Source organism: Schistocerca americana, chromosome 2 (assembly GCF_021461395.2).
Source record: "Schistocerca americana isolate TAMUIC-IGC-003095 chromosome 2, iqSchAmer2.1, whole genome shotgun sequence".
NCBI classification, from domain to species: domain Eukaryota; kingdom Metazoa; phylum Arthropoda; class Insecta; order Orthoptera; family Acrididae; genus Schistocerca; species Schistocerca americana.
Window position 1 is genome coordinate 329,431,549 of NC_060120.1, and position 25,596 is coordinate 329,457,144.

The 25,596-nt window shown below is 40.1% G+C and overlaps 1 protein-coding gene across 3 annotated transcripts in view; it reads right to left on the minus strand.

The window, feature by feature from the left end:
* Positions 1–453: 453 nt before the first annotated feature.
* Positions 454–25,596, minus strand: part of LOC124595578 (WD repeat and HMG-box DNA-binding protein 1) — a 200,119-nt gene continuing 174,976 nt past the window's right edge. For all 3 annotated transcript variants that reach the window (XM_047134369.1, XM_047134368.1, XM_047134367.1), the window contains 2 exons: positions 25,005–25,175; positions 454–1,449 (listed from right to left, as the gene is read on the minus strand). In XM_047134369.1, the coding sequence (XP_046990325.1) occupies positions 1,303–1,449; positions 25,005–25,175 (318 nt within the window). In that variant the 3' untranslated portion in view covers positions 454–1,302. The remainder of the gene's footprint in view (positions 1,450–25,004; positions 25,176–25,596) is intronic.

The window sequence follows — 25,596 nt, forward strand, 5'->3', positions numbered from 1 at the left end:
CCAAAATTCTTTGCACACTTTATCATCTTTTAACTCAGATATATCATTTTGCTCGATGCCTACAGTAAATGACTGAGATCTCCTCCATCAGACAGGTGATTTGTATTACTTGAATTTGGTAGGTGATGAAATTTTGCACTGCAGGCACTTGTGATGTAAACTGGTGTTCAAAATTCTTTATGTAACATGTCAGACAAGTAGTGTCAATATTATGAAAAGGATAGTTGCTACTCATCATATAGTGGATATGCTAGATTAAAAAAATAAAAAATAATATAAAATTAAACTAAAAAAAGAACTGTAAGAAAGTAAGCTTTCAGACAACAAGGCCTTCATTGGTAAAACACACACACACACACACACACACACACACACACACACACACACACAACCAAACAGTCTCTCACTCTCCCTCTCTGTGTATGTGTGTGTGGGCGCGCGCACAATGAAGCCTTGTTGGCCGAAAGCTTACATTCTGACAGTCTTTTTGTTGTGTCCATCTGTGACTAGCATCTCTGCTATACGGAGAGAGTAGCAACTATCCTTTTCATAATACTGACATTATTCCATCCTGTATTTACCAACATTAGGAAGTAAAATACTTATGTGACCATTTATATAAATTTATGAGGTGCACGTTCTGAAAATAGAAACTTGGGCTTTCCTGCAGTAGATTATTCCCTGAGGGCTACTAATTTTTTAATCTACTTTCACCTTTATTGATAACATTCCCAACAGTACAAATGTGCTATCAATATAATTTCTTATAAAGACACAAAGAAAGTCAGACTATATTAATAGTTACATTAAAATTTCCTATAGAACACAAAATGTGAAGGAATGACTAGAAACCTTCATTGTTGCATGCTGCTCAATGTCATCCAGTATGTCTTGTGAAGATCAGTCAAGTGCTGTAAAGCATTATAAGGAAGTGCCAGTCTCCCATACTTAACTCTTAAAATTTTCTAGAGACATAAATCTGTGCTTTAAAGCAACTTTAAATTTCATGATACTGGAGATAAAACTGTCCACAATATTACTAAAGACAAATTATATTGCCATACTGTTAGCATTTTTGTTGTCATGATAGAAACTACAATTAATTTTCTCAAATGTCACTTTCATTCTTTCTCCGCATAAAAAATATCTTGGTACAAAAGTTCATCAATGTCCTCTTTTCAAGTGAAATATGAAAAATCTGTTGATTCAACAGTGTCGAAAGAGCGGGCAGTAAACATCCCTGATACAAGGACATTTCAAGATATATACACAATGATTAAAAAAATGTGCTATGAGAAACCATTATGACTTCTTGAAAGCAAACTGTGCAATGTCTGATGATAGTATTTTTGCCACTTTGTCTTGTGATCCTGCCTCCTCCTGGGCCTTTCTCTTTTTACTTTCACTTCCGACTTCTGCACTTTCAGAGTAGTCAGACTTGCTAGCTGCCTGCAAAAGCACATGGAAAACATACATAATTATTCAGGACATCTCCTGCAAACACAATATTTAGGATAAAACACATGACAGGAGAAGACTGTGATCAGTTACAGAAACAGCTCAAGAAGTCAAGAACATTCTCCCACATTAAGAATGGAATTAACATTTAACAGTGTTTAATATACTCTCACACAAATGTTGCTTACAGAAAAAAAGCCACTCACTGAAAAATAAGACTCATTAATATGTATACAATCACTCATATTCTATTAAGATGTTGAACAAGAACAGTGTCGTATGATAAATGTGTAGTAGGAAGGTACTGTCTCCACTATGAACAATCATTATGTAACAGTGCATGAAACTAATATACTAACAATGTGATGTCTCAATGAATTGGAGAGGAAAATAAGTTTTTGGCCTTACATGAAACTTGTTTATCTGTGCTAAGAACAGGAATTAAACTTGAGTACCCTGCCGTCCATGAGTAGATGAATTAATTGTTAAAACTGGCACACAAGTGGCTCAAGCCAAATTCTTGAAGTCACTATGTTCCTTCCTAAATGTTGAACACTTTACATATACATCAGCCAAATCCCTCCACCTCAGTTCCTTAGCAATTGTGCCATTCCTGTGATGTTAAATCTTGTGTGTCTACACACAGGGGGAACTCTGAAAGACATGAAAATTCTGAGCTGGGCCAGGAGGCACAGCCTAAGAGACAGTGGATTTTAGTCAAGCATCTTAACAAACTGGGAATAGAAGTGGACTGTATAATGGACCACTTGCAAGTTGGGGGGAGGGGGGGGGGGTGGCAGCAGTTGAACATGAATAAGAATTACCAACGTGGCAGAGAACTTTTACATCGCCTCTTGACAGATGCATGCGCCCCTGCAAGACCCTCCAAACCTTCACATAACATTTGCTGATTGTATCTCAAACACATAAAAAAAAGGGAGGAGGAGGAGGAGGAGGAGAAGAAGAAGAAGAAGAAGAAAGAAAGGGCATTTACCACATGATATTAAGGCAATATTATGTTTAAAATCATCAATATAATTATGAAATATCATTTAGCACAATCTTCTTTTACAATATATTAAAAAACAAGGTTGCCTTCTTGAATGTTTTTCTTCACTGAAGAGAAAAAACATATGAGAATCTTCATTCAAAGATTTAGAAACCGTCCCCCTAAAATGATTCCATGGAATATGAAGTGGTAACAATCCTGTAGCAATCGCTACACACGTTTCCTGCTGTGGTCACTTACTTTAGTTCTGTTCCTGCCATCCAGAGATGCAGTTGTTGCACAAATTGAAGGAATGTGAGGTAACAAATTAATGGCATCAACCGCCAAGTTTGTGTCTGCTGCTTGGAGCATTGTGTTAATGTTTATTACTTACTCCTTGGAGTTGTAATTCATTTACTACATGTTTATTCTGTTCTTTTCTTGGTGCATACTGACAAGTAGCCTATAGCAACTGATTCTTTCCCTTCTGTTATTCTGCATTAAAAAAAAACTGTTCAAGGCTATTCTCAGCAAGTGACTGAGCACTTATTAAGTATGGCTGGCACTACACAATCTAGTACTCCCATCAGTGGCGACCCCGATGTGGTCAATGCCCGCAATAATACTGATTACTGGATGGAATTGCCTGCTGTAATGCACTGGTGATTCGTCTCCCACAGTCTTCGCCACATAATCCAGTTCACTGGTTTGCTCAGGTCAAGGTCAACTTTTGCTATGCTGGAATTACAGCAGGAGCAACTAAATTTGCACTGATAGTGAGTCAGCTCGATCAGCACTATGCTTTCAATGTTCAGGGTATGATCATAGCTCACCAGCTGAGAGTGCCTACGAAAGATTAAAGACTGAGCTTATTCACAGAGTCACAGCAAGACCATATCAGGCACGACATAGGTGACAAAAACTGTCCCAGTACCTGAGTCACCTTTGCGGCAAGGTGGACATTGGAACAGTGTCTGACAATCTCCTGCACACTCTTTGGAGTACCTGTCTGCCATCAGAAGTGAAGGCAATCGTGTCACAGACAGAGATGCCCTGGACGCTACTGTGGAACTGGCTGACCGCATCCTAGAAGTCATAGCTCTGAACCAACAGATTAGTGCTGTGACAATGTATGGTAGTGATGCATCCATGACCCTTCCATCTCACATGCAGATGATGATGCTCTGTCTGCCAAAGTTGATGCATCGAGCACAGAGACTGGCACACAGGTGTCGCAAGGAGGTCTTAGTCGATACAGAGGACATAGTCACAAGCGATCAGATGCTTCTCCATCCACTTGCTAGTACCAAAGAAGAAGTACACTAGCCTCTGTGCCTGCCCAAATGCAAACGGTGGACAGCTGTAGGCTCCACCAACTGCCCAACTACATCCTGGCACCTATACATTACCGACAGGGTATCAGACCAGAAGTCCTGTTAACAGACACAAGGCCCAACCTTAGTATCCTGCCCAGAACGTCACTGCGATGTTGCTGACTGTACACTTTGTTTATCTTGTCTGCGGCAAATAATTCAGAAATTGCGACATTTGGTACATGGCATGAAGAGTTGAATTTGGGACTCCACTGTCAATTCACATGGGATTTTATTGTAGTGGATGTGGCTGAAGGCAATTATAGGGACTAGTTTCCTAGCTCACTACCAGCTCCTGTCGGACGTAGCAAATACCTGCGTTGTGGACAATATTACCAGACTTACAGCCACTGGGTGTCATCACAGTGTTAGAACGTATGACATCAAGGTCATACAGATTGCAGACGAAGGGTACTGCCCACTACTGTGTAAGTTCCCAACCTTAACAAGACCTTCAGGCGCGCCACAGCAAGTTTTGTACAATATGGTCAATTGTGTAAAACCCACGGACCAACTGCCTGTGCCTTGCCAGCTTAGAAGATGACTCACCATTGCTGAAGTGGAATTCAACATGATGTTGCGAGAAGGCATCATCCGAACTTCCAGCAACCCATGGGAACCTGCGTTGAATTTACTACCCAAAAAAGGAGATGCCTGGTGTCTGTGTGGTGATTACAGAGCACTCAACTCGCGAACTGTGCCTGATCGCTAGCCAGTGCTACTATTAGGAGATTATAATCATGGCTGCACAGACCCATTAGATACAATGTTACAGATTGTGCAAAGGCATGTACCCAAATTCTATACCTGCATCTATACTCCGCAAACCACTGTGAACTGCATGGCAGTTATTAGGGTTTCTTCCTGTTCCATTCACATATGGATCACAGGAGGAATAATTATTCGAAAGCCTCCATGCAAGCGGTAACTATTCTAATATTGTCCTCAGAATTCCTATGCGAGAAATTTTGTTAGTAGATTTTCTCAGGATAGTTTACATCTATCTTCAAGAGACTGCCAGTTCAGTTTATTCAGAATGTCTGTGACACTTTCCCACAGATCAAAAAAACCTTTGATTATTCATACTGCCCTTCTCTGTGCACGTTCTACATCCCGTCAGTCCTATTTGGTGCAGGTCCCACACACTTCAGCAACAATCCAGAACCGGATCGCAAAGGTGATTTGTAAGCAATCTCCTTTGTAGACCGATTGCCCTTCCCCAGTATTCTACCAACAAACCGAAGTCAACCAACTGATTTACCCATGACTGAGCATATGTTATCATTCCCTTTCATATTCCTACAAAATGTTACACTCGGTTGGCTGAGTCTAACAGTGACTCACTGGTATTATAGTCATAGGATACTATGTTTTTCCGTTTTGTGAAGTGCACAATTTTACATTTTTGAACATTTAAAGCAAGCTGTCAATCTTTGCACCACTTCGAAATCTTATTGAGATTTTTGCAGCTTCTTTCAGACAGTACTTCACTGTAGATAACTGCATCATCTGCAAAAAGCCTGTGGTTACTATTAACACTGTCTGCAAGGTCATTAACACGAACATAAACAGCAATGGTCCTAACACACTTCCCTGGAGAACATCCGAAGTTACTTCTACGTCTGACGACGACTTCACATCCAAGATAACATGCTGCATCCTTACTACCAAAAAGCCCCCATTCCAGTCATAAATTTCACTTGATACCTCATATGATCATACTTCTGACAATAAGTGTAGGTGGGGTATTGAGTCAAACACTTTTCCGAAATATTGCCTTGATCCAAAGCTTTCAGTATGTCACAAGAGAAATGTGTGAGTTGGCTTTCACATGACTGATTTTTTACGGAATCAATGCTGGTTGGCTTGGAGGAGGTCATTCTGTTCAAGAAAACTCATTACTTTTGAGCTCAGAATATAATCCAAGATTCTACAACAAATCGGTGTCAATGATACTGGATGATAGTTTTGCGGATCACTTCTACTGCCCTTCTTGTAGACGGGTGTGATCCATGGTTTTTTTTTGCAACTAATGAGTATGGTTATTTGTTCGAGGGATCTATGATACATTATAGTTAACGAGAGGCTAACTCAGCCGCAAATTCAGTATGGAATCTGGAGATTTTATCAGTTTTGGTGTTTTAAGCTGTTTCTCAAAACCATTGTTGTTGTTGTTGTTGTTGTTGCTGTCGTCTTCAGTCCTGAGACTGGTGTGATGCAGTTCCCATGTTACTCCGTCCTGTGCAAGCTACTTCACCTCCAAGTAACTACTGCAACCTACATCCTTCTGAATCAGCTTAGTATATTCATCTCTTAGTCTCCCTCTATGATCTTTACCCTCCACTCTGCCCTCCAATACTAAATTGGTGATCCCTTGATGCCTCAGAACATGCCCTACCAACCGATCTCTTCTTCTAGTCAAGTTGTGCCACAAATTCCTCTTCTCCCAAAATCTGTTCATTACCTCCTCTTTAGTTACATGATTTACCCATATAATTTTCAGCATTCTTCTGTAACACCGCATTTTGAAAGCTTCTATTCTCTTCGTGTCTAAAGTATTTATTGTCCATACTTTCAGAAAAGACTTCCTGACACTTAAACCTATACTTGATGTTAACAAATTTCTCTTCTTCCACAAAACTTTCCTTGCCATTGCCTGTCTACATTTTATATCGTCTCTACTTCAACCATCATCAGTTATTTTGCTTCCCAAATAGCAAAATTCATTCACTACTTTAAGTGTCTCATTTCCTAATCTAATTCCCTCAGCACCACCTGATTTAATATGACTACACTCCATTATCCTCGTTTTTTCTGCTCTTCCAGATCCTTTGCTGTCTCCAACAGAAATGCAATGTCATCAGCAAACCTCAAAGTTTTTATTTCTCCTCCATGGATTGTAATTCCTATCCCAAATTTTTCTTTTGTTTCCTTTACTGCTTGCTCAATATACAGATTGAATAACATCGGGGATAGACTACAACCCTATCTCAGTCCCTTCCCAACCACTAATTCCCTTTCATGTCCCTCGACTCTTATAACTGCCACCTGGTTTCTGTTCAAACTGTAAATAGCCTTTTGCTCCTTGTATTTTACCCCTGCCACCTTCAGGATTTGAAAGAGAGTATTCCAGTCAAAATTGTCAAAAGCTTTCTCTAAGTCTAAAAATGCTTGAAATGTAGGTTTGCCTTTCCTTTATCCATCTTCTAAGATAATTCATAGGGTCAGTGCTACCTCACGTGTTCCAATATTTCTACAGAATCCAAACTTATCTTCCCCAAGGTCGGCTTCGTGTTAGTATTTTGCAGCCATGAATTATTAAACTGATAGTTCCGTAATTTTCACACCTGTCAACACCTGTTATCTTTGGGATTGGAAATATTATATTCTTCTTGAAGTCGGAGGGTATTTCACCTGTCTCATACGTCTTGCTCACCAGGTGGTACAGGGCTGACTCTCCCAAAGCTATCAGTAGTTCTAATGGAATGTTGTCTACTCCCAGGGCCTTGTTTCAACATACATCTTTCACTTCTCTGTCAAATTCTTCATGCAGTATCGTATCTCCCATTTCATCTTCATCTACATCCTCTTCCATTTCCATAATATTGCCCTCAAGTACATCGCCCTTGTATAGACCCTCTATATACTCCTTCCACCTTTCTGCTTTCCCTTCTTTGCTTAGAACTGGTTTTCCATCTGAACTTTTGATATTCGTACAAGCGGTTCTCTTTTCTCCAAAGGTCTCTCTTAATTTTCCTGTATGCAGTATGTATCTTACCCCTAGTGATATATGCCTCTACATCCTTACATTTGTCCTCTAGCCATCCCTGCTTAACAATTTTGCACTTCCTGTCGATCTCATTTTTGAGACGTTTGCATTCCTTTTTGCCTGCTTCATTTGCTGCATTTTTATATTTTCTCCTTTCATCAATTAAATTCAATATCTCTTTTGTTATCCAAGGATTACTACTAGCCCTCATCTTTTTACCTCTTTGATCCTCTCCTGCCTTCACTATTTCATCTCTCAAAGCTACTCATTCTTCTTCTACTGCATTTCTTTCCCCCTGTTCTTGTCAATTATTCCTTAATGCTCTCTCTGAAACTCTCTACGACCTCTGGTTCTTTTGTTTTATCCAAGTCCCATCTTTTTAAATTCCCATGTTTTTGCAGTTTTAATCTATAGTTCATAACCAACATATGATTCTTAAACCACGTTGTAGCTATGATTATGTTATTCTCTGTGCAAAATTCTAGCAGGCGGCTTTCTCTTTCATTCTTACCCCCACTCCCTAATCACCTACTACTTTTCCTTCTCTTCCTTTTTCTACAATTGAATTCCAGTCCCCCATGATTATTAAATTTTTGTCTCCCTTCACTATCTGAATAATTTCTTTTATCTCATCACAAATTTCTTCAATCTCTTCATCATCTGCAGAGCTAGTTGGCATATGAACTGGTACTGTGGTTTTAGGTGTGGGCTTCGTGTCTATCTTGGCTACAATAATGCATTCACTATGCTGTTTGTAGTAGCTTACTCGAGCTCCTATTTTTTTATTCATTATTAAACCTACTCCTGCATTACCCCTATTTGCTTTTGTATTTATAACCCTGTATTCACCTGAACAGAAGTCGTGTTCCTCCTGCCACCGAACTTCACTAATTCCCCACTATATCTAACTTTAACCAAGCCATTCCCCTTTATAAATTTTCTAACCTACCTACCCAATTAAGGGATCTCACTTTGCACACTCTGATCCATAGAGTGCCAGTTGTGTTTCTCCTGACAACGACGTCCTCCTGAGTAGTCTCCGCCCAGAGATCCGAATCGGGGACTATTTTACCTCCGGAATATTTTACTCAAGAGGACGACATCATTATTTAACCATACAGTAATGCTGTATGCCCTCGGGAAAAATTACAGCTTTAGTTTCCCCTTGCTTTTAGCCGTCGCAGTACCAGCACAGCAAGGCCATTTTGGCTTATGTTACAAGGTCAGATCAGTCAATCATCCACACTGTTGCCCCTGCAACTACTGAAGAGGCTGGTGCCCCTCTTCAGGAACCACACGTTTGTCTGGCCTCTTAACAGATACCCCTCCATTGTGGTTGCACCAATGGTACGGCTATCTGTGTTGCAGAGCACGCAAGCCTCTCCACCAATGGCAAGGTCCATGGTTCATGGGGGGAAACCATTGATACTAATACTTATTTCACTCATTTCTCCAGTGGTACAAGGATTCAATTGGGGCAATTCACTTGAGTTTTCCTTTGCAAAGGGACAATCTAAAACTGAGTTAAGAATTTCAGCTTTTTGTTTGCTACCCTAAATTTCAGTTCCTGCTTCATTCGCTACAGACTAGACACTTAACTTTGGTGCCTCCAACAGCCTTTCCATACGACCAGAATTTCTTTGGGTCCTGTGAAATATCACTTCACAATATTCTGCTATGGTAATCACTGAACCTTCATGCATTACTCTCTTGACAGATAACACATTTCATACAGCATCTCTCTATCTATAGCCCTATGCTTTGTTTTACACGTAGTATGCCGTAATCTCTGTTTCTTTAGAAGTTTCTTCACAGTGACTGTATACCACGGAGGGTCTCTCTCATTATGAACTGTTCTACTGGATACATATCTTTTCAGTGCATGGTCAATTATTCTTCTAAACTTGAGCCATAGTTCCACTACTGATTTTTACCAAGTTTTCTGAACATATATATCTTTCTGCTTGTCTTAGTTGTCCTTTGTTCTTTGGTAATCATTGTTGCCACAACCACATCATGGTCACTGACACCATTTTCAATGTGGACATCCTAAAATACATCAGATATGTTTGTTGCCATTAAATCCAACATACACTGAAGTGCCAAAGAAACTAGTACAGGTATGCGTATTCAAATACAGAGGTATGTAACCAGGTATAATACGGGGCTATGGTCGGTAATGCTTATATAAGGCAACAAGTGTATGGCACAGTTGTTAGATCAGTTACTGCTGCTACAATGGCATGTTGTCACGATTTAAGTGAGTTTGAACATGGTGTTATAGTCAGCACTTGAGTGATGGGACATAGCATCTCAGAAGTACGCAGGAAGTGGGGATTTTCCTGTACCACTATTTCATGAGTGTACCGTGAATATCAGGAATCCGGTAAAACGTCAAATCTCCAATTTCACTGCGGTCGGAAACGATCCTGCAAGAACGGGACCAACGAAGACTGAAGAGAATCGTTCAAGGTGACAGAAGTGCAACCTTCAATGCAGATTTCAATGCTGGGCCATCAACAAGTGTCGGTGTGTGAACCATTCAATGAAACATCATCGATATGGGCTTTCGGACTCGAAGGCCTACTCGTCTACCGTTGATGACTGTACGACAGAAAGCTTTTCACCTCGTCTGGGCCCGTCAACACCGACATTGGACTGCTGGAAACATGTTACCTGGTCAGACAAGTCTCGCTTCAAATTGCATCGAGTGGATGGGTGTGTACAGGTATGGAGACAGCCTCATGAATCCATGGACCCCCCACCCCCCAACATTGCTACAGAGTGGCACAAGGAACACTCTTAACAGTTTAAACATTTCCGCTGGCCACCAAACTCGCCAGACATGAACATTATTGAGCATGTCTGGGATGCCTTGCAACGTGCTGTTCAGAAGAGATCTCCACCCCCTCGTACTCTTACGGATTTATGGACAGCCCTGCAGGATTCATGGTGTCAATTCCTTCCAACACTACTTCAGACATTAGTTGAGCCCATGCCACATTGTGTTGCAGCACTTATGCATGCCCGCAGGAGCCTTACACAATATTAGGCAGGTGCAGCAGTTTATTATTTGGCTCTTTGGTGTATTTCCATTGTGAATGGTGTTCCAAACTATCTACTCTAGGTAGTTTTCAGAGAAGGCATTTAGTAATGTTTCACAGAATGTCTTATCACAGCCACCAATGACAAAACTGTGAATTTGGTTGTTGGACGATTAAAGTCTCCACCAATGATTACAGTATGACTGGGGAATTGAAGTTTTGTCTGAAGTTTTCAGTTACATCAGGAGAGGAATCTGGTGGGTGATAGAAGGACCAATTATCATTTTATACCCATCCTTGATACTAACTTTTGCCCAAACAATCTCACATGCAGCTTTAATTTCTATCGTGGTGGATTTGTGTCTCTTGTCTGCTGCAACAAATACACCACCTCCATTTCCCATTCCTTTCAATATACAATTTTATCTTCCTCAGAACTCTCACTGCTATCAATTTCAGGTTTCAATCAGCTTTCTGTACCTAGTATTACGTGAGCTACACTGCTTTTCAGGAGCATTTCAAACTCTGGCACTTTGTTGCGAGTGCTTCAGCAGTTAACCAATAGGACTTTAATACTCCCACAAGTGGGAGGTATTTCTTTTTACCTTACACTTATACAACTGGGTTTCTTATAGCTATCATTATCTGGATTGGATGGAGAGTCGCCTAATCTAAAAAAACAACCCTGTGTGCACTTCACATATAGTCAGCTACCTCAGTAGCAGCCTCTGATGTGTAGTGCACACGTGACTCACTTAGGGGGGGGGGGCTACAATTATCAATACTATGGCCCAAGTCCAGGAAGTTGAAGCCTAGCTTGTCACAGAATTTCAAAGTCTCTGGTTCAATCCTTCCACTAGACTCAGAACCAAAGGGCCATGATCAATTCTGGGGACAATGCTGCAAATTGTGAGCTTCATTGAAACTCCATGTGTGTAAGACTGGTCTTCTGAACCGTATCTGCTAGTCACTGGAATGACCAAGTATGACCTCAGGGCCCAGACAACTGGCATAATTTGTTCCAGCCACACTCTATAGGTGGTTGCATCCTGTTCCCTCAACAGCTGCTGGAATAGCCTCTTCAACATGTTGAATTAGGCCCCCAAGCATACACACTGAGTGCGCCTTGTGTGCTTTCCTGCCCCTTGCTGCAATTTTCTAAAGGGGTACCTTTTCATCCACCGTATGTTTAAACTTCCGAAAAATCATAGATACCTAACCTTTAGCATTTGCCTTCTCTTGACACTGGACAAAAAAGGTTTCCTCAAAACAGGTGAAGTGAGCCCCACTGGCTTGGTTTCAGTGAAAGACAGCATCTCAAACTTGTCAGTTGGGGGATCAGTACAACACCCTGAGTCCTTCTTGGTCCCCATCCACCCTGTACAGGGTGCCCAGATTTACCACTGAAATATCACTTGCAGTCAAGTGGATGAATAATGACAGATACCGTACTTTCTGCAAAGGAGACAGGATCCACAAGAGCAAATAATACTTGAGGTACCCTTGGTACCAGTACCACAGGTACATGACTCTCGGGAGTGCTTCCAACACAACAACATGCAGCAGCTGCCACTTGTTTGACAGTAGCCAGGGTGATTTCCAGCTTCTTACGAACGTTAACCAACTCATTCCACGTTCAAGAACACATGGCAACTGAGGACATTCTGAAGACCGCAATTACTACACCATCTGGGTTGTATGTGAGTAAGTTTATGAGATTGGCCTACGTAATGATGCACAAACCTGGCAATGGTTTACCGACTTTGTCTTGCACACATTAACCTTTTGATTTGCCTAATTGGACAACATGTTAGTATACTCTCTGTCCACAGATCAACATCATCAGCACTTGAGAGTAGTTTTTGAGTGTTTCAAGAAGTACAGCGCGGCGTTGAACAAGGTGAAATGAGTTCTGGACAACCAGAAGTTGAATTCCTGGGTCATCGAATAGCTTTAGCAGGCTCATTACCATTCATTGAGAATGTTGAAGCCATATTGCAAATATCTAAACAGTCTACAATAACAGAGATACACAGATACTTAGGAAAGCTCAATTTTTAATGCAGGCATTTACCATGCACTGAAGAACAGACTGGTTCCAAAGTTAAGAGCAGTTCTGCTGTGCATTGGACCGAGGGGACAAATGAGGCTTTTAAAGCAGCCAAAAAGAGGTACCGCAAGCAGCAGTGCCGACACGCCCCAAGCTCCACTGGCAGTAATGGTAGATGCCAGTCAGCCAGCCATTGGTGCAGACTTCCACCAATGGTTGGACAAGGCATGGCAGCTTCTGGCTAATTTTTCACACAAGCTATCACCTTCCCTGTAAAGATGGAGCACATAGGATTGGTAACTTTAAACCATATACCAAGCAATCAAGTACGTCTGACTGTAGGATGAGGTTGAGGTGAGAGGGTTCGTGATATACACCGAATGCTGGACCTTAGCAAATGCCATCAGGGAAAACAGCAACACTTGTTCCCCATGCAGTAAACCTAATTGGAATTCATTAGCCAGTACAGTATGGGCATGCGCCAATATCAGGCATCATTTATGTGATGTGGACTCTCTCTCGAATGGCCAGTGTCCCACGGCCTGTGAACATGATGGTGCTTGTCAAGTCGCAACAAGAAGATCCCAAACTGCATACGTTATTGCACAATGACACTGCAGAACTTAAGTTATAGCTAGTTGAGAGGCCCAGCAAGAACATGAAATTATATTGTGAGGCATTACATGGCAGATCGCAACCTTTCATCCCTGTTGCCTTTTGCTGTCTAGTGTTTGAGGCCTTACATAATCTTTGTCACCGGGGAGTCTGAACAATATTCAAGCAAGTATCTCGGCAGTTCGTGTGGCCATGGACAGGAAGAGACTGCCACGAGTGGATGAGAACTTGCCAGCATTGCCAACTTTGCAAAGTCACTTGGCAAGTTCATTCCCTAATCAGATAGTTCTCAGATGCTTCTTCACACTTCACCCACATTCAGCTTGACATGGTAGGACTACTTCCTCTGTCAGATGGCCCACGTTATATACTCAAAATGATTGGTAGTATATATGATGGCCTGAGGCAGTAGCTACAGACAACATCTACACAGATGCACTAGCCACCACTTTCACATTGATCTGGCTGGCGAGGTTCAGCTGTCTGTTCTATATCACTACTGACAGAGGCCGAAAGTTCGATTCAGACTTGTTTGCACAGTTGGTGAAGTTCTGTGGCTACATCCATCACAAGACGACCACTTATCATCCGGCCAGCAACAGCATGGTGGAATGTTGGCTTTGGACACTGAAGACTGCGCTAACGTGCCACGGGATGCCCTGGATATCTGCACTGCCCATAGTCCTGCTGGGCCTATGAGCTATGTACAAACCACATATAGAGTCCTCAGCAGCGGAATTGGTTTATGGCGAGACTTTGTGCCTGCCAGGAGAGTTATTTGATGCCAACCTACTGACAAAAACAGATGAACAACCAGAGTTCCTTTGCAAGTTACGGGAACATGTAAACCACATCAAACCTACAAACCTTGACAGCTGTTTGCACATCATGTTATGTACAGAATGAGTCATGCCATCACTGCAAACACCCTATCGGGACCCCAACACAACCTGCGCAGAGACGCGCGCATTAGCATACACACACACACACACACACACACACACACACACACACACACACACACACACAATGGTTACCACAGTGAACGGAAAATAGGCCACCGTGTCTCTTAGCAGAGTGAAGCCTGTTCACATTTTCAAGCACGCATCACCCACCTTGTGGTCAAGAGCTACACACGAGGTAGATAAGACACCCTGTCTTCCAGCCCCATTGCCACGACAAGTCAATGCAGAGCCTATGTGAAACTCGATTCGCTACATACAACATGTCTACTTCCCGGCCTGTTTCAGAGAAGATGCTCTGTTTTCACCATGGGAGCTCCTGTAGGGGCCGCTACACATGTCGACTGCTGCGGTTGCACGTATTAGCGATGCTGTTGTGGCGCAAGCTGAGTGACAGTGTGGTGACAAATGAATGGCGACAACCGCCACTTGGAGTACTGTGTTAAGTTTATCACTCACTCCTTGGAGTTGTAACTCATTTACTATTTGTTTATTCTGTTCTTTTCTTGCTGTATATTGACAAGTCACCTATAGCAATTGATTCTTTCCCTTCTGCTATTTTGTGTTAATAAGACTGCTCAAACCTATTCTCAACACATTACTGAGCACTTAGGTAGCACTGCATGATCTGATACTCCCATCAGTTCGATAGATGGAAACGTATTGTGAAATAACAGCTTAGAAAGCACTTGAATTATGACAGAAGATTCTGTGTATTGAACAATTCGCTGGGTGAGTTTAAAAAAATGTTAGAAGTTCTCTTATCAGAACATATGCAGATAAAGTGAATTTGTGTCATAGTAAGTGAGGAACATTCAAGGAAAGATGCTTGGACGCTGCTGTAAGAGCATGTAATTCCATAAACAGTGACATTCTGATGAAACTCGATCTTTTCCAACTGATATCCTTAAAACATGTAAATTGTTAAGGAGGAAAATGTCAGCATGGTGAAAAGAACAAAGACGGAATGACAGCACTGCTGTATTAATAGCAATGGTAATGGAAAGTTGAAAACTATGAGATATTTTATGAACAGGAAAACACTATCTTGCACTTCAACAGCAATTCGTGTATTACTGCATCTATTTGTATGAGGTTTCTTACAAGATTAAATGTCAAGATGGGCACAACATGAGAAAAGCTGCTCTCACTAACAGATGAGTTCAGCATACAAAACTACCCACATCTCTCATGAACATTGATGTCATATTCCTTCCTGCCATCTGCATCAGTCATCTGCAGCCTCAAAATCTGATCACAGATGATTCTGTGAAAGCAAAATAAGAATTTTTATTAGGCAGGAGTCATTCCTTGAGAGAAAGTAAAGAATGAAAATTAACTTTTTATAGGCTACACACACTTCTTTCCTGATATAGTGCGATTCAGCACATTGATTTTGCTGTAGTACATCATCAATTACAGTAGAAAAAGACTATCTTCTGAAGAAGAATGGAATGCCTTTCCTGATGATTCAGCAAGTCAGACATTTTACTATTTTGTTTCTTTCTTTCTTTTCTTTTCATGACAACATCCTGACTCCCGCATCGTAAATGGAAATAAGTGAGGTAATGGGAAGTCCTGGTGATATGTGATAATTTAAGCAGTAAAGGTAACAAATCCTCCAACAGTAGAGGCACTTAGTTGTCCTTCTTATGTACCTTTCCACAACTAAGTGCAAAAAGTTCTATGTTAAGCATATGATGCTCCTCGAATAAACAAGTCAGAATATGCTATAATGGTAGTCGCAGGGACGAAGGCGAAAATGAAGAAGATTCACCTGCAGAAATCTTGGTACAGCTGTGCAAGGATTTGATACCATCAGAGGTTATGTTTTGTACTTCAGTATGAGCAAGTCATCCTTACTAGCATCAACCAGCTAGAGCACACAAAGGAAGAAACAAAGACAGTAATTAATGATTTTTCCTTAATTTTTTTGTAGTCATGCTCACCCTGTACCATTACATGAATAATGTCTTTGCAGAATAAAATGTCTTATTCTTTCTGGTTGCTTTTAAATGAAGCTACCAATTTGTGATTATACAAGAGGCATCCAATAAGTAATGCAACAGAATTTTTTTCACCCTTGGCCAATTTCAGTTACAAATGTGGAATTTTCTGTGGGACTCGTGGAATATTCCTGCCTTAGTCCCTACAGTTTCATGAAGTTCTGATAGGTGGCAGTGCAATACATAGTCTTCAAAATTGTCTGTAATGGACGTACATTCCAAGCAGAGAGTTGTCGCTGAGTTTCATTTGGCAGAAAATCAGAATATTGCAGATAATCATAGGCACTTGCAGAATGTCTATGGAGACCTGGCAGTGAACAGAAGCACGGTGAGTCATTGGGCATTGTGCCTGTCATCATCACAACAAAGTTGTGGATAGCTGTCCAATCTCCCACATGCCAGCCGGCTGCACACAGCTGTGACTCCAGTAATGTTAAAGTATGTGGACACTCTCATTCGAGGTGATCAATACATCACAATCAAATACCTCATCACACAACTAGATGTCTCTGTTGGTTGTGCTGACACACTCGTCCACCAGTTGGCTACTCTGAGGTGTGTGCCTGCTGGGTTCCTAATCACCTAACAGAATTGTGCAGAACTGCTTGCATGTTATGGGGCTGATCTTGACAATGTTTGCCAAATATCATCTCAGGTGATGAAACAAAATGGCAATCCATGGAATGGTGCCACACTACCTCACTTATGAAGAAACAGTTCATAGTTGCACACTCAGCTGGTAAAGTCATGGCGATGGTCTTCTGGGATCCCGAAGAAGTTATTGTGTTTGATGTCCTCCCTCATGATGCAACGATCAACTCTGAAGTGAATTGTGCAACCCTCAAGAAAATGAAGAAGCGTATTCATCATGACAAAAATGCAAATGAACTTCTCCTTCTTTATGACAATGCAAGGTCTCACAAGTCTGTGCACCCAAGAGGAGTCACAAAACTTCATTGGACCCTACAGCCTCGATCTCACACCTTCTATCTGTTTGGCCCAATGAAGAATGCACTCCATGGGAAGCAGTAGGTGGATGATGGGGAGGTTATTGATGCAGCAAGATGTTGACTCCAATTTCAGACGAGTAAAGATTAGATTTACTTTCATTCCTATTGATCCGTAGTGAGGTGGTCCTCCAGGATGTAGAGTATGTCAGAAAAATAATAATAAATGACAAATATTTACAACTGAAACAAATAAGCTAATGTACTTTCCACAGGTCCCAAGTGGAATGACTGTCACTTTTTTAAATAAACCCTGTATGAAAGAATCATTTTACAAACCCTAATGCACTGAATTTAAAATAAAAAAGTTTTTTTTATTTGCAATGTAATAAACATGTACGAGGGTTATTCCAAAAGTAAGGTCAGGTTATAAAAAAAAAAAATCAAAACTAAAATGTTTTTTCAAAACAATTGTTTTATTTACATTCCTTACATCTTTATCTATTTTTCTACATAACTTCCATACTTATTTAAACATTTGTCACATCGTTCAACAAGCTTTTGAATGCCCATGTTATAGAAATCGGCCGCCTGTGACGATAACCAGTCCTTAACTGCTTCTTTCACTTCATCATCTGTGTCGAAGCGCTTGCCGCCGAGAAACTCCTTTAAGTAACGGAACAGGTGGAAATCACTTGGCGCCAGGTCCGGACTGTAAGGAGGATGGTCCATCTGTTCCCATCCAAATTTCTTGATCAGAGCTTGCGTTTCATTTGCAGTGTGGGGTCTGGCATTGTCATGCAACAACAAGATTCCAGACGACAAAAGACCACGTCGCTTATTCTGGATTGCACGTCGAAGTTTAGTCAGGGTAGCGCAGTAGGCGGCTTTATTAATCGTTGTTCCTCTCTCCATAAAGTCGACTAACAATACTCCACGTCTATCCCAGAACACAGTCGCCATAACCTTACGTGTTGAGATTGTCTGCTTTGCCTTGACCTTGACTGGCGATGACGTGTGACGCCATTGCATTGACTGACGTTTAGACTCTGGAGTGATGTGAGAAACCCATGTCTCATCCCCTGTGACAACATTGTCTAAAAGACTGTCACCTTCCTTATGATATCGCTCCAAAAAATCAAGAGCAAAAGCCATTCTTTTCATTCGTTGGGGCTCAGTAAGCAGCCTGGGAACCCAACGGGCACACAATTTGTGAAACTTCAAATGTTCAGACACAATTCTGTACAAAGTTGTTCTACTCACATTCGGAAAATGCATGTCTACGTCTGTAATAGTGAATCAGCGATCTTCACGAATTTTTTTGTCAACCGCATTGACCAAATCGTCTGAAATCACTGATGGTCGGCCACACCGTGGTTCATCGTGCACATTATCCCGTCCTTCATTAAAAGCTCGCACCCACTTGCGCACTTTACTGTCGCTCATTATGTTAGGACCGTACACTTCAGTAATCTGCCGATGGATTTCCGCCGCTGAATTGTTTCTTGCAGACAAAAACCGTATCACTGCCCTTACTTCACAATCGGCGGGCTGATCAATTGTCTTAAACATTGTAAAGTGACACTGTGAACTACACTCAGCAACAGTAACAAAGCGAATGGCGGCGTTTGACGCACAAGGCTTGCCGAGAGTCGGCGCGCATGCGTGTTTTGTCATTGGCGCCAAATTTCAATAGTTACGGCGAATCGGACCTTACTTTTGGAATAACCCTCGTAATAGAACTACTACCATACTTATTTACAATCAACACATCACTGCCCTGGTGCAGAAGTTGTTTACACACACACACACACACACACACAAAAAAAAAATCAGTTGGTTCTACTGCGAAGTTTATCAATGGAGTAGAAGGAGTTGGCCACCAATAAATCCTCTAGGCTTCTCTTTAAACTGAATTTCATTGGTGGTTAAGCTTTTTAAGGCTGCTGGCAAGTTGTTGAAAATGTGTGTTCCTGAATAATGCACTCCTTTTTGTACAAGAGTAAGTGACTTTAAATCCTTGTGAAGATTATTCTTACTTCTAGTATTGATTCCATGAATTGAGCTGTTGGCTTGAAAAAGTGATATATTTTTAATGACAAATTTCATGAAGGAACAAATATATTGGGAACCAGTAGTTAGAATCCCTAGTTCCCTAAACAGATCTCTTCAGGATGTTCTTGAGTTCACACCACATATAACTCTAATTGCACATTTTTGTGTCCGGAAAACTTTAGCTTGGCTTGATGAATTACCCAAAAAATAATCCCATATGACATTATGGAATGAAAGTAAGCGTAGTATGCCAGCTTTTTCATTTTTATATCCCCTATGTCTGACACAATTCACATTGCAAATAGAGATTTGTTAAGTCGATTCAGCAGTTCTGTGGTGTGCTCCTCCCAATCGAATTTATTATCAAGCTGTAATCCCAAGCATTTAACACTGTCCACTTCTTCTATCTGCTTGTCATCGTATGTTAGGCATATACTTGTGGGATACCCCTTACAAGTTCTGAACTGCATATAGTGTGTTTTTTTTCAAAGTTCAGTGACAAGGAATTGGCTAGGAAACAGTGATTAATGTCCACAAATATTTTATTAGCCGATCTTTCTAAGACTACACTTGATTTGCTATTTATTGCAATGTTTGTATCATCGGCAAACAAAACGAACTTGACATCTGGTAATGTTACTGATGAAAGGTCATTGATATACATAAGAAAAAGTAAGGGCCCTAAAATGGAACATTGTGGGGACCCCACATGTAATTAGTTCCCAGATGGATGTTGCTTGATAGCGTAATACATGTCTCTTTCCTAACAACATGCTTTGTTTCCTGCCAGAGATACAAGATTTGAACCACTTTGCAGCGTTTCCTGTTAAACCATAATATTCTAATCTACTTAAAAGAATACTGTGATTTACACAGTAAAATGCCTTTAACAGATCACAAAATATACCAGTTGCCTGCCATTTTTGTCTAATGAATTAAGCACATTTTCACTGTAAGTGTAGATAGCCTTCTCAATATCAGAACCTTTTAGAAATCCAAACTGCGACTTTGACAGTATGTTATTTGAGATAAGATGGTTATACAGCCAATTGTACATTACTTTTTCTAAAATTTTTGAGAATGCTGGCAAAAGTGAAATTGGACAGAAATTTGATGCTATTTCTTTATCTCCCTTCTTAAACAGTGGTTTAACTTCAGCATATTTCAACCATTCAGGAAATATTCCACTGATTAACGACTGGTTACACAGATAGCTTAATTTATTTTTTTTGTAATAATATGTTACTTAACTCAGAATCAAATTCTTTAATTAATTTTGTTGATATTTCATCATACCCACTAGATGTTTTTGATTTTAAAGATTTTATGATGGACATTATTTCTTCTGGGGTGGTGAGGGTCAAATTCATATTATGGAAGTTACTTGAAATGTCTGGTCTGAGGTATTCCATAGCAGCATCTACAGAACCTGACAACACCATCTTTTCAGTAACCGTTATAAAATGTTTGTTAAAAAGTTCTGCAACACTATACACATCTGTCACCAATGTATCATTTACTCTTTATGCTATCTGTCCCTCTTCATTTGATGCAATAAAGATAGCTGACATTTCACACTGACTGAGTTAAAATAGGGTAGAGTTGAAATATCTGCTGATTGTTGAAAATTCTTAACCAATAGCTGTTTATGCTGACGTAATAAGTTAGAATTATGTTTTTTGGTTTCTTCCTCAAACTGAAGGTTTGTCTCAGTCATAACCTCTCTTAAAATTTGGTTTCTTTCTGTCCCCCCTACCCTAAAAAAGGGTCTTTCCTGAACCCTATAACCACTGGTATTTTATCAGTCATAACAGTGCCTCCCCCCTTTAACTTTCCTGCTATTTTCCCAGCCAGTTTACCCTTCCCTTTCCTGTTGAGGTGAAGGCCATGCTTCGTATAATTCCACCTACTGAGAGAATCAACAGCAACTACACCAATGTGACCTTGCACCCGACAATAAGCAGCTGTTCCAACTTCAAATTAACTCTCTTGATGAAAGAGTTCAAATGAGGTCGGTCATGGCGCCCAAGAACAGATACAAACTCAACACTAGTATGCTTCGATACTGATGCAATCTTTGCCAGGTCACACTCTATACTGTACCCAGCAGGATCTCTGACAATACTATTACCTGGCCCACCCACTATAACCACAGTGTCTTCCTTAGTGAAATTTTTGCAAAGTGATCCTAAATCCTCTGTCATCTGCTCCAGACCAGCACTAGGTTTAAAAAAATTGGAGACCTGGTATTCTGATCCTAGTTCATCCTGCAAAAGTTGCCCAACACCTCTTCCATAGGAACTACCTAACAACAACACTTTTTTTTCTGTACTGATTTCCCTACATTCTTACTTTTCAATTTGCTGCTGAAAGTTTGTTGTGCCCTTTCTACACTTACAACTGTTTGAGGCTCGCCGGCTTCTAACTGAAGCAACAGGTCAAATCTATTTTCCACGTCCTAGGCCTGTTCTGCCTGTTGCCACTTCCCATCTATCTTTACCCTTCTCCCTCCTTAACCTGTCAAGATCTCCTCTGGCTTTGCCTAACTCAGCCTGAAGTGTGGCAATTTTCCCCTCCTGTTCTAGTATCTTCCTATCTCTACTACATATCCTACAAAACTACTGATGAGTCTCATTTACTTCCCCCATTCCCATACCACTACAGTCACCTACATGGAAAAAACTACAGCACCCGTCACACCAAAGCCCCGACCTAACAATTCTATGGCAATTCAAGCATTTTTCACTCATGGTAAACGTAATAGTTTATTAAGAATAAGTCAGTTAAATTACAGATAAACACGAAAATATAATTCCACAAATTTGGTTATACACAACTGAGTGTAAACAAAAACAACAGTGCAAAGTTTCTGAAACAACTACTTAAACTTTACGATCCTTTCCGGAAATGTGAATTAAATAATGAAGAGGTATGCTACAGTTAAACTGCTGGAGAGAGCAAAGAACAGCTAAACGAAATTCTATAGATTTGCTGCGGCAAAACGTAAACAGAAAATACGACTGTATGATATTTTCAAATTTTCTGCCATATTACGTAAAGAAAAATGAAGCCTTTAATGGTACGCTTAGAAGGCACACTAATACACTTTTTTACCACATAATCACTACCAAACTATATGTTTTGAATTAATAGAGGGAAACATTCCACATGGGAAAAATATATCTAAAAACAAAGATGATGTGACTTACCAAACGAAAGTGCTGGCACGTCAATAGACACACAAACAAACACAAACATACACACAAAATACTAGCTTTCGCAACCAACGGTTGCTTCGTCAGGAAAGAGGGAAGGAGAGGGAAAGATGAAAGGATTTGGGTTTTAAGGGAGAGAGTAAGGAGTCATTCCAATCCCAGGAGCGGAAAGACTTACCTTAGGGGGAAAAAAGGACGGGTACACACTCGCGCACACACACACACACACACACACACACATCCATCCACACATATTCAGACACAAGCAGTATATTAAATTTTCTACAAAAAGGTGCTTTTCATTTTTCTCTGTAGGACTAATAGTTCTCACATAGCAAGCAATATAATATGAAAATCTCATGCATGGTTGATAAAAGACAGATGTAACAATGTCAGTTACATAAAACACTGTCAGTAGGGGGAGGGCAGCTGAATCACCCTGCATATGCCAAAAATGAGTGCTAATACTTCTTTGCACCAGTTTACAGTAGAGACAAGTACACAAAAAAGACATATAAGCAGACAACAGGTAATAATTTCACTGAATCTACTTTAATTTGCAATTAAATTACGGAAACATAAGCTCCAGATAGCACAGTGAAGCATGTCTGCTTGTGTCTGTATATGTGTGGATGGATGTGTGTGTGTGTGCGCGAGTGTATACCCGTCCTTTTTTCCCCCTAAGGTAAGTCTTTCCGCTCCCGGGATTGGAATGACTCCTTACCCTCTCCCTTAAAACCCAAATCCTTTCGTCTTTCCCTCTCCTTCCCTCTTTCCTGACGAAGCAACCGTTGGTTGCGAAAGCTAGTATTTTGTGTGTATGTTTGTGTGTCTATCGACGTGCCAGCGCTTTCGTTTGGTAAGTCACATCATCTTTGTTTTTAGATATATAAACTATATGTTTTATAATCTAAAATGACTTAACTTTACGAGAACACCAAAACGCGCGCTAGTCCCCTGGCTGCAGGGCTGCCAATTCTCGGTGATAATTATGCGAGCATATAGGCCCTCCCAGTAAGGTGCTGTAAGGCTATGGCATTAAATGCAGATTATGCTGAGAAACAGAGTTTTGTAGCCAAAAGAGTGGGGAATAATATGCTTTACTGGAATCCGGGATAAAACCAATCTGCTTTCAGAAAAAAATTGCATCACTTATTGAATGGCCCAATAAATGTGCCTCAACAGTATTTTACGGTTTGCTACGAGCAGTTATTTTTATGCTAAGCCATATTTAATTTCCAGAATCTGATTCAGCTTGTAATGTGACAGAGTGGGACAGCACTTATTGAAATGACCAATACCAGGCCTAGTGACATTTTTGATGCCATAGTCGCGTATGTTTTTTGCACATCCTGTAGATATGTTGTTTTGGCTATTTGTATTTGGCTTTATTTTCAAATTCTTTGATGTCAGCATAACTCTCAACTTCTGATTCAATTTTGTTACTCGAATTAGTAGTTTACAGAACGTTCTAGAACTGTTGTCATGTCAATAGTTCCAGAATCGCACCTCAATGTTTTCTCACTCTAAATGGTCTATCTGGGATACAACAAACACAAAAAATGTTAACAATAAAACACTTGAAAGTAATTATTCTGAAATTAAAACATTAAATGAAACACTGTTGATAAATGATACACGAGCCATTTCATAGAGAGGTCATAATACATTTTAAATTGTAATTACAACAAAAAATTCATTTAATGTGCAGTAGCTGACAATGTGTGTAATTTTTTACAAGACATTGACTAATGACTGTGACTTAATTAACCTGCTGTTCACAATAATGTAAAAAATACAAGCAATTCTTTTAAAACTATTTAAGATGGTGTGGGAGTGATAACATAAGACAGTTTCATCCCAGTCTTAGTTCAGTTTAGTGTCACTTCAGATGTGAATCAGTGCCTGTAATGTTTGTGAAGGATGATGTAATTTGTGGTTTTATTAATATAAAAGTGGCCAAACTTAAAAGTCTTGACAGTGTAATTTTTTACTGCACATTCCCATGTGCAAAAAGTCCCTAATTACTAAAGTTATATTTGCAGCAAACCAAGAATAAGAATTATTACCCCAATGACAATGGACAGAAATTTAAGAAAGCAGAACTCAACTACAACAACTAGTAATACTGCGCAACATATTTAAAAAAAGCAATTAATTTTTCACCTCGGGAAACCCCTAATGATGAGCACCACCGCCCCCTACAAAAAGTTGGGTCCTCAAAAATTACTCAAAAGATGGCGTTACTGTATCTTTTATTTTCCCTCAAGTTTCCTCTATTGATCTGTTATCATTTTTGCCCTATTAATGATTTGTTGCTCTTTATTTTTCAGCAATCTGACACATTGACACTATTTTATGCTAAGCTACATACTGACTTATACCAAAGTAGTTTCAGTAACAGCACAAACAAATCCAAGTGCTTGATACAGAATACAGTATCAAGTGTAGTGTTTACCTGTTTTTAGTACAAAGAATGAAAATAATAGGCGATATTGCTGAGAAGAAAATCTACACTATACCTCCTTTTCTTTTTCTTCCCTCCTCTTCTTCTGCAGTAGGTCTCGATATCTTTTAAGACCCTCAGTTGCTAACTCTTGTTGTGTCACACCTGGAAATTCCTTCTGCAAATTACTCTTCTCTTCCTCAAACCAGTTCTCAAAGGAACCTAGCTTCTGCACACATTCACCATTCTGGAGGAAACAAAAAGAAAGACATTCCTTCCCAAAATTCTGCCTCTTAGAGCATATACAAAAAACATTGAATAACACAGAAATTAAATTAATGCTGCAAGATAATACTTACATACCCACCAGGCAATACTGATAATGACTATTTCATTCTTAATGAGTATCTAAGGCGTCATGAAAGGACAGATCAACAACAAGATTTTTTAATACACCATTTACCTCTCACCACTGACAAACCACTGGATGATACCGAATAAACTGTTATTTTTATGCCCTGCCAGTTAACAAGACAATTTTTGAAATTGACAGAGTATGATAAGCTGTGAAATTGGGTTAGGCATCCAGTTTACTTTAATAATGTCAGTAATGTTCTGAAAACAAGTGGTAATTGCTCAAGCTTTAAGTATCTCTAATTTATAAAGCT